This window comes from Teleopsis dalmanni, chromosome 2, assembly GCF_002237135.1.
Source record: "Teleopsis dalmanni isolate 2A chromosome 2, ASM223713v2, whole genome shotgun sequence".
NCBI lineage: Eukaryota > Metazoa > Arthropoda > Insecta > Diptera > Diopsidae > Teleopsis > Teleopsis dalmanni.
In genome coordinates this window covers 134664375-134675369 of record NC_051847.1, presented here as the reverse complement: position 1 = coordinate 134675369, position 10995 = coordinate 134664375, and the positions used below count along the sequence as shown (strand labels likewise).

The 10995-nt window shown below is 32.1% G+C and overlaps 1 protein-coding gene across 1 annotated transcript in view; it reads left to right on the top strand.

Annotated features, from left to right (window-relative positions):
- The window catches only part of LOC119675750 (putative uncharacterized protein DDB_G0282499), a 7920-nt gene extending 2424 nt beyond the window's left edge, over positions 1-5496 (top strand). The window contains exon 3 of the mRNA XM_038086956.1: positions 5421-5496. Coding sequence (XP_037942884.1) covers positions 5421-5496 — 76 coding nt within the window. The remainder of the gene's footprint in view (positions 1-5420) is intronic.
- The last annotated feature ends 5499 nt before the right edge of the window (positions 5497-10995 follow it).

The window sequence follows — 10995 nt, the reverse complement described above, 5'->3', positions numbered from 1 at the left end:
TATTATATTTTATATAATTTAATTTTTTTTTTGGTATTTTTTAATAACAAATTTTCCGTAGGTGTACAATGCAATTAATATTCAAAACAAAATTTTTATTGTAATTTAATGTTTGGTTATTTTTTTTTAGCCCAAGGTTATTAATATTTTAATTCCTCTTAATAAAATGTTTTGAAAATTAAAAAATTTTACCTAGGTAGAAAATACAAATATTTAAAATTAAATTCATTCATATTTGCAAAGCATCGCATGCTAACGACAAATCATGCGTGCATTTAAACGATGTTTACGCTTCCATTTCTCAAAATAAATAAAATTTTGCATGCCGACCAAATCCGACTGTATATGCAAAAACACGAGCATGTTTGAAGAAATATCAAAATTTTTAGATTTTCGTCAACACATTTCTTAAAATTTCAAATGTTACTATTACACAAACAAATTTCGCATTTCACAAAGTAGGAGAAAAGTAGGAGAAAAAAATTCTCATGTGAGAGCGATTTTTTAGTATATCTGTTGTTTTATCTGGGGCGTGTTTTAAAAATTGTTAAAAAATTGTTTGTGTAATGGCAAGCGCGCGTTGACAACGAACGTTGCTGTCTAATGGGCCCTTAAGTCAAGAGCACTGCTACAATGCTAGACAATCAATTTTCTGAACTTTCGTTTTAATCAAAGTTTTTTTGAGTGAATATGCCACAACAGAAACGGCAAAGCCGACAGAGACGGCAGAAACAACAACATGGCAAGCTGCAACTTTAACATGACAAACAACAACAACAATAACATTTTAAGCAAAAAAACAACAAACGTAGCACGAAAGGCAATAATAATAACAACAACAGCAACTAAAAAAAAGAGTAAAACTTGACCAAAAATGAGCTTAAATAATGATTTGCCAGCTAACAAACGCACACAAATTTATTTTAAGCTGCAAACACAGAAAAAATTGTTTTATTTAAGTTAGAGAAGCACGTTTCAATTATAGCATGCGCGAGGAGCTGGGGTTTGGAAACGCACGCAACTAAACTTAAATGCAACTTTACACAACTTTTTTATCCCATTGGGTACGCTGCAAGAATTTACTTGAACTTTACATTTCCTACTGTTGTTGTTGTGTAGCTACTTTTACAGCTTTTTGTGTTTTCTTTTTTTATTTTGATTTTCCTCTTCTTTTCTTCTTTTTTGTTCAAGTCATGAGACAAGGAAACGCGTGTCACTCCCATGACGAAAGAAGATGAGGGTATGAGTTGCTTACATAAATACGCCGCACTGCCTTGTCATCGTTGCTGCTGGTAAAGCTGCTGCTTCCACTGCAGTTGTGTTGCGGCGAATTCAAGTAAAATTTTTCAACATTTTCCTTTTGCTGCTTTAAAAATATTCTTTGCTGCTTTTTTACTTGCTGTAGTGGCAACACAGCCCAGCGCGGAGTAGTGATACACACTGCTATCATATTACTTGCGAATTGCAGTATGAAATTGCAAGCGAATTTTATAAGAAGAAGAAGAAGAAATAGAGAAAAAAATCAGTACAGATAAAAACAGCAATTTTTGTTGGCAGAATTGAATTGCTGGCAAAAGTTTTGTTAGTTTAAGCTTGCATTTACGACCCCAGCACAACAACAAAAACAACAAAAGAAAGTACGTTATAAGAAAATAAAAAACCAAAGTGCAACTTAGGAAAGCAATGATACACGCCGGTTCGCTCTAAGCGCAAATAGTAAGAGAACTCCATGCACAAACACACAAACGCACAACGTACATTTGCAGTGCTGCGGCTGCGGCTGCGGAGAAATGGCAAAAGGTACGAAAGTTCAACGCATGACGCTGCTCGTGCTGCAGCCTCTGCTACTGTTGCCACTTTTATGTCATTTTTTTCGTTCGGATTCATGAAAGAAATTTCTAATTAAATTCACTTGATACCATGAAACTGCACCGAAATGAATGAGAAGTGCCATACTTACTATAATTCTTTTTATGCCCTCATTTTGGTTGTTTTTTTTTTTTTTTCATTTTTATTTTTAGTTCTTTTTTCTCTTGTTTCCAGCTACGAAAACTTTTCTTCGAAATCTTGTTGATCTACAGTTTTCAGGCAGTGGAAATTTAACGCAAAATTCTCTAAAGTTGATTGATGGTTGGAGCTACGTTTTTACTGCATTTACAAGCACACATTTTACGACTCTGCGTTTTTAATGCAAACACATAAAATATACATAATGGTTATTAAAACTTTTGATAGATAATTCATAACTTCATCCAAAAAAATGGAGAAAAAATCCTACACTTATTATTTAATGTTTTTCTGGGAATGTATACTCTTACGGAAATTGCAATAAAACTCTGTAAAGTAGGTTCTTTACTACTTTTTATTGACGCAACAGACCTTACAGACCTACTCTAAACTCAGAAGGGGACACAATAGACCCGACAATTGCAGTGCCACATCCCCTAACAATGATAATAATTATAATAATATGTGATGTTTCCAAATAAATTCCTTTTTATAACGGCTCTTCGACACTTTGGTCCTTTTAAGCCTTTTTCGAGTTTATTCGTAAATTAGGTTTTAATTCACAATTCAGATTCACAATTTCTTAACTTTGTTTTTATAAGATCGTACAACGTGTCATACAATTTGTGTACATTTCCACCCTACATAAAAATAACAACTTAAGGAGTAACAACACAATACTTATTTGCACAAAATACAATATATTAACTTTTATAATCAAATCAATAAATACGAGTATTCTGATATTAATGAATTATCTGATCGAACAGAGGTACATCAAAATCTAACACCAAAATGAAAAGTGACAAAATAACCACCCCAGTACTTTCGTCCAGCGCAGATCTATTCTAACACATATTAGTTTTATGATTCTCCTGCCAGATTTGAAAATTGAGTTAAAAGCACGGAATTACTAAAGAAATATATCAAACTAGAATTAAACATACCTTCATTTCAGGTTTTTATTTATTTGAAATAAATTTTATTTATTTAAAACATTTATACCGACACACATATGTAAACTAAATGTAAATAAAACATTCACAGAAAGTCAGAATATATATGTATATTATAAATATATATTTATAACATCAACACGTTACGGTTTGGGTTGATGCGTATAAAAGACAACGCACTTACCATAGACGGGGCGTTCGAAAATAGACCACAGACCAAAAAACTTGGTTCTGTGATATGGAGGTAAGCACATCAGAGCAACACAAGCATAGCGAAGTTAATAGGAAAATAAAGCCATATATCCTATCAGGTATGTATATGTCAACATCTCAATTTCCACGTCCGCTCGTCCATGACTGAATTTGCCGCAACAAAATAGTGTCGTAACAATACGAATCAAAAGCAAAGATCTGCATAAAAATAAAAGTGTTGGACAAGGTGGCAGCACATAAAATAATAGCTTTAAGTGCTGTGCAGACTATCATTTTTGAGTGTCATTCAAGAGAGAAAATTCACGAATGACATTTAAAAACGATAGTCTGCACATTTGAATGAGACGCAACCAACATGTTAACGTGTTAACCAAAGTTATGGTAGTGATAGTATAATAGAATGTTAGTCTGTCGCCTAAAAACTTGGATTCGTCATTCAAGAGCATATTTTTAGGGTGGGTTCACTAATACACTTACAGCGCTCGCAAACACCCTTATTCTTCTAAAATTTATCTTGAATGACAACTCTTGAATGTGAACATGTTCAAGCTCGGTCGCTTGAAAAAATTTGAGCAAGAGACTGCGCAACTTTAATGTCAGTCAAAAATGATGGTCAGCACCGTGCTTTACCGTAACAAAATAGCGAAAAGGCATACGTTAAGCAATAGAAAAGGATAGGAGTTAGAACGGAAATAAAATCGAATATGATCGGATGTGTTTATTGCACATATTAGGTCTGTTCCATGACCTACTAGTATTAAAACTCCAGTAAAACACAAGTAAAGTTTACACGAAAATACGCGAAAATTTGCTGGTGGAACGCATTTGTGTATACACAGTGTTACTCAAAGTTACTACTAGTAGCTCCTGGAACAGACCTATTAATTGTTGTGTTTTCTTTTTTTTACTTTATAATAACATAAATTGAAAATATATCAAGATGTATTTTTTTGTATTTTTTTTAATATTGAAATGTACTATTGAAATGTAAAGTTATATTCAAAAACGATTATAAGTAAAATACGGAATTTGCTAATAGAAGTGTCGATAAGAAACTTTGTTCATGTCGTGCATTATTAACGCTATTTATATCACTGAAAGCGTCCAAATATAAAAAGCGAGTGTTGTGGACATGTTTTATTATTATAAAATAGCTTGTACACTAAAAAAGAGGAACAATCCGGGCATTAAGTTAATTGCTCTGACAAATTCACCGCATTTGCAAATCAATAAAGTAATGTCAATCAAACCTTATTCACCGGCAGTTTCTTCACAAAATTGGAAAGTGGAAAATTGCTTGAAAATCTTGGACTCACCTACACCTTTCCATCGAACAAAAAATTTCTTCCCAATGAATTAAAAAAATTCTTAGAATTTAATTTATTGCAATAATCTAATTAATTAAATTATTGTACTAAAGTCACTGAGCTTTAGTTTAATAGCACATTTAAGAAAGTAGACAAAATATCGATAATACTATGGAGTGGAATATTATATATATATATATATTCTTAAATTAACTTCCTCAATAAAAGAGTTTCATTATAAACTTAGAGAACTTAGCAGAATATTTACTTAGTAGAGTAATTTGGAGGAACGAAGGAAGATCCCAAGTTGAGTGCACTCTAGAATTAAGAATTGTATAATAAATATGGCTTTTCTAATGAATAAAATAAACTTACTTAAATTTTTAATGGGTTGCAAAAAACATATAATTTTAAAGAAACGAATCTTGCATTCAACAAAACTGACTTTAATTCTTGCATTTAAATATTATTATTAATATTTTCTTTGTTGAGCTAAAAATTATATATATTTACTTATTTCTTTTTCTTTTTAACAAAAGAGGAATGATTTTACACTTACCATATTAAAATTCGTAGTAATTAAGAGATAACTGGATACTTAGCATATGAACACATTTTTAATCTCACTTAATAAAATACTAACATTTTGTTATACATATTATACAGCGCACATACATATGTACATACTAACGTACTTATGTAATTCAATTATAAAACTAATTTTATAGAATTTCACAAAGTAAAATATTATAAATATAATAATTTTTATTAATTTAAAAATAATATATTGACACCAATTTAATCCGAAACTACTCAACACGTGGTATTTTTTATGTTCTAATAAAAAAATTGTTCAAAGATTAGACATAATGAGTGTTTGTTTTAGATCCATTCACTTGAGACTAAGTTTTAAATGTTTATTAAAATTTCTTTACAGATCGGCTTGCACTAATGCATTATACGAGTACATGATCAAGGCAATAACAACAACATCCGCGTGTAACTCTCATTAATTGCTCTTTGCTCCATAGATTTTAGTTCCAACGGTTCATACCTTTGATTAGAACTGATACAGATTGATATTAACTATAAGAGTATTGACATATATAGTAAATATTAAAAAAATATAATGCGCAATGGAGAGCGTAAATGAGAGATTACTCATAAAACTGTTATGTTATTGATAGCTTTTTTATTGCGTTAGATATACGTAAATTTAAAAATATATTAAAGTAGTCAACACTTTTGAAATAGAATTCCTCCTGTTATTGAGTAATTACTAGAAACCATAGCCCGTTTCAAAAATTATTTACTATAAGTAAAGCCGAAGTCGGTTTTCCTATGTATTTTGCTGAATTCAAATTTTGGAACAATTCCGAAAAAAAATTGAAAAAAACTCATTAAAATTAAAAACTCATTAAAAACTCAAAATAAAAAATCATGTAAATGCTCGATGTTAAAAGACTTGTAGATAGCAAAGTTGGGAAAGTGTCTGCCGTCGGGTGTGGACTTGTAGTTATTGCAATCCCTAAGCACTCTCCATTCAAACGCTCGCGGGCATTCTATTTGAGCGGATTAGATGCCGGACCAAATAGTAAAAGAGTATGTAGAAAGCTTCCATTATTAGTTGTTTGTAAAAAAGCAATTTGATTTGCACATTCAGCTTGTGTAGGTGTCACTCTTGATAATGTGATTAAGGTGCGAGAAGAAATTATGTTTAGGAGTGGAAACAACTCCCAAGTTTAAAATATCAAAAAACAAAAACCGCATTTAAAACATTTTCAAAGTAACGACTAAAAATTTAAAACGAAATTAAACTCTCAAGTGTTTGAGCTTATCAGTAAGCCTGATAGCAGAGCCTTATGTTAAATTCGAAGGCTTATGTCAGAGTATTTATAGCCGTAGTGACATCTGTCAAAAAAGACATATGCCAAGAATTTTGAGGGTTGAGTTCTATAGAATATGGCAATTAAGGTAAGAATTAAAATCATTACTAACCTCGCGCAGACATGTAGGCTTACCGTAGATCAACCAATCATCGGCAAAAGAAATCGGCTTAACGTTGCGGGGAGGGATAGGTAAGGATGTCTGAAGTAAAAACATTGAAAATTAAAAGATCAGTAACGGAACCTAATGAGACTTCAACAACAATGAAGATTTTCGACAGTTGGGAACCAATATTAACTTAATAAGTTCCGTTGAGAATAAATTGGAAAACCACACTTTAAAAGGAAGTTATGTTATGTTATGTTAAAAGAAAGTACAGAAGCCAAGTTAACTAGCTTTGAGTGCATTTATATGAGTAATTTTATTTAAATTAATTTTATTCTTGAGCTTTAAGAAATAATTTTTTTTTTTTAAATAATTTTGTGAAATATGTACCTTCTGCTCAAAAAGTACCCGGATTATGTCAACTAATCCTTAAGTAATAGACCTTTTTCAAAAATTTTTTACCGAAAGAACGTGTGTGAAGAAATGATTTTTAAGCATGGACACGACTCTACATTTATGAAACACATCATAACAGGTGATGAGACATGGGTTTATGAGTATAACGTCGAAACCAGTCAAGAATCGAGCGAATGGCTCTTCGAAAATGAACCAAAACCCAAAAAACCGCGCAAAAGTCGCGTGAAAATTAAACTTATGCTCACTGTTTTTTTCGACTACCGCGGTGTTGTTCATTATGAATTTTTGCCAGAGGGCTATACCATCAATAAAGTATATTACCTCGGCGTTAAGCGGCATTTGCGTGAGTCCATCCGTAAGAAAAGATCAGATTTGTGGAAAGTCAACAATTGGATTCTTTACCACGACAATGCTCCATCGCACACGGCTGTTGTTGTACGCGATTTTTTGACCAAACACGAACCACTGTCATCGCTCAGGCACCATATTCGCCAGATCTGGATCCGTGCGACTTTTTCCTGTTCCCGAAACTGTTTCCTGCCCCTTCATGGTAAGCGTTTTGAGTCGATTGAATCGGTAAAAGAGAATTCGCTGAAGGAACTAAAAGCCATACCTGCATGGGCTTACGAAAAGTGTATGGAAGATTGGATTAAGCATTGGCATATGTGTATCGCTTCAGAAGGAGCATATTTTGAAGGAGATAAAATAAATTTGGAATAAAATTTAAATTTGTGTGTTTTATTTACAAAATCCGGGTACTTTTTGTTAAAGTGTATGTTCACTAGATCTGCTTCTATTTATTTAAATATATGATTATTTAATTGATCTCTGAAAATAATATATTCCAGATAAATCTATTGTTCCCACAGGTGCAACATTAGTTGACACATGACATAAGTGATAATACATTTGATTCATCAAATTTGTAAGGCAAGTTGGTATATGACAAAACACATATACAAGATTGCCAAACTAACTGCATTAAGCAGACATAGTGTAAGCTTAGGTAATGCATAAAATTCTGACTAGTGCCTTTAACATTGAATTCTCAAGATCAATTGGATAACAAATCGTGGGAATTAAACACATTTCCTTTTTAAGCATTAGCTTAATGCTAAGATTTTTGTATAAAAGCTTAAAATTTTTTAATAAAGAACCAATTCAAAATCTGAATTTATTCAGGTGTTGCCCTTGATTAAAGTGGCTAAGAAACCTTGAAAAAATTAGTTTATATGTCAAATTTGTGGTCGATTTCTGTAACTTTTGTTGCGTTCTCTACAGCAATTCCACTACTTATAAGCTTATTCCGTTTCCATATCGTTTCATATTCAACTCGGTGGAGCAATAAGCTCCGTCTGTAAATGTAGGGAATTAACGTTGTTATTGTTCCAATATTATTTGGGTTTTTGGGGTTTTTAGAGGAAATTTCGAGTTTTAATACAAATTTATTCTCTAATATACACTTCAAAACTTCTTACTTACATATTTTATATATAAATAAGAGTGAAAGAATTTCATTAAATTTGGATTTGATCATATTGTGATGATGAAACTTGGTATAATGATTGTATTGGAGCCTAAACTTTTTTAAATTCTTTGAATTTAATAGTTGAAGTTAAAGTCGAATTGTTACATTTATACTACATATTAATTTTGAAATTCATTCAGGATATTTTTATTTGGTCGTGTCACGAAAAATAAATAGCGTTGTTGGTAGGGATAAAGCGAGATAATGCCAGCGGATAAATACAGGGTGGTGCGAACCATAACACAAAAATAAACCTATTAAGAATTATCAAGTGTAACAGTCAAACAGATGCGGCGGCGCGAACAATAACACCAGTTCGAAAAGCCAATGGAAAAGGGGAATACACACACTTTCTAATAATATATTTATGTCTTCGTTAAAAATTTTAAATGAACTTGTGATTGGTGCTAAACAAACTGGAAAGCATTGGTAAAAAGAGATTATACTGTCCGCAAATGTTTTGAGCTGAAAACGAAAATTTGACGAAGATGTGCACTGAAGATTGTCGTAGGGCTACACATAAAAGTAATTGCCCCTCTTGGTTGTTACTGTTCTTTCCAAAAACATTGCTAATGATAGAATGGCAGAGAAGCGTGGCTATCTAGATGAAACTTGTTTTATTTCTTTAACATGTTCTTGTATTCTATATATATAATCCTAAAAAAAGAAATGTTAAAATTAAAATATCTTCTTAAATAGTAAAAGTATAGTTCTTGACCGATCATTGCAAAGAAGCTATTGATGATGTTGATGATGATTGAATAATAGAAAAGCGTGTCTAGATGTAAGTTGCTTTATTTCTTTTGAATTATATCTTGAATTATTCTTGTATTCTTTATATATAATTCTAAAGAGAAAAATGTTAAAATATCTTTTAAAATAGTGGAAGTAGAGTTCTGAATCGATCATTGCGAAGAAAACATTGATGATGCTGATGGTGATTGAATAACAGAAAAGCGTAGCCGTATAGATGAAAGTTGTTTTATTTATATATATGTAAATAAATATATATCTTAAAAAAAAATGTGGTGATATCTTCTGAAATAGTGGAAGTAAAGTACTTGGCCGAGCATTGCGAAGATAAGCAATTCAGATAAAAAAGTCACCTCGAATCCTGAGTTCGAAAACCAAGAAAAGAATATGCCAGACTTGCAAAAGGCTATGAAATTATACCAAGATCAATTCAAAAAGACGAAATTTTATAATATTAATAATATATATTTTTGTGGTTTTAATTAAAATTAGTTAACAAAGTATGTCTCTATTCGTGTCTCTATTTAATTCTATAATTTCCCATCTGTTCAATTACATCTGTTCAATATAAATACCGGACAACGGACCCAGGAGTAGTTTGCTCGATTCCATTCTTGAAAATTCGATGACTAAGACGCACCTTACTCTAGTTGGCTAGTAACTCAAGAAGGTAATGAAATTTTGAATCTGATAGAACAAGACTGACACTTAAGCTGTTTGTAAATAAAGGAGATGCTTCACAGGTTCCACATAATAGTTTAAAAGATGGTTGATATTGGATACTAAATTAATATATGCACAGATATTTTATTGACCTAATGAACATCAATGAAACGCTACTGAAACCCAACGAAATCGAGGTTTTTGGAAGCGAATCATTACAAGCTTATGTTGAATATTAAATACGACTGAAAGGAAATTGTATATTATACGTATGTTAATCCTAGTCCAATGGTTAATTCAGTCCTCTACTACTCAAAACTCAGTCGCTTAAGTAAAACAATCAAGGAAAAGTAACCAGAATGAGCAACAGGAAGCGAATTGTGTAACAACATAACAATGCAACTCTACGAGTCTGTGATAAGAATATGTAGGTACTTTCCCAACCATAGCTACAGCCAGGTATCAGGAGTTGATGTGTCTTACTCTTTCTAAAACTCTGCTGTGAGGCTCCAAGGATTGGAAAGTTGTGTTAAAGTTTCCTCTACGTAATCCTCGCTTCATAGAGTTGGTAAGGGTCTGCACGACACACCATCGATTAGGATCGCACAATATGCGCAAAGCATCCTTTTCGCCGTTAGCTCGCTGACAACAGCTTATGTTCATTTTGCTTGTAGAATTGAGGCACCGTGGATTCTTTTCTATTTTTTTTGGCTCACCCTCACAAAACACAGACCTCTACAATCAGATATTATAAATAGCTGTAATATGAGCTCTTCACCTCTTCTAATCGATTTTTTTATCCATGAAAGCAGCCGAATATTTTTGTAATATATTGAAATAAAAGTTGCAGTGTTGCATAATGGTCGGTGTGCTATGTTCTGCATATCACCCAAAATGCGCATTAAAGTCACACAAGAAGCTTTTCAATGCTTTCAACCTTTTTTTGTGGCGATTACACCTCATTAAAAAAGGTTTAAAGTTCAGGTAGTGTGAGATTACGGAGAAGCAAAAACTACGGACATTTTGACAATCAACTAGATGTCCATTAATTAAGTCACAACTAAAAAATTACACACAGCCATTAAATCATACAAATATAATACTTTTAATAGTTTTCTGATGGGCCCCAGAAAACTAAAGCTGCTAAATCATTTCACAG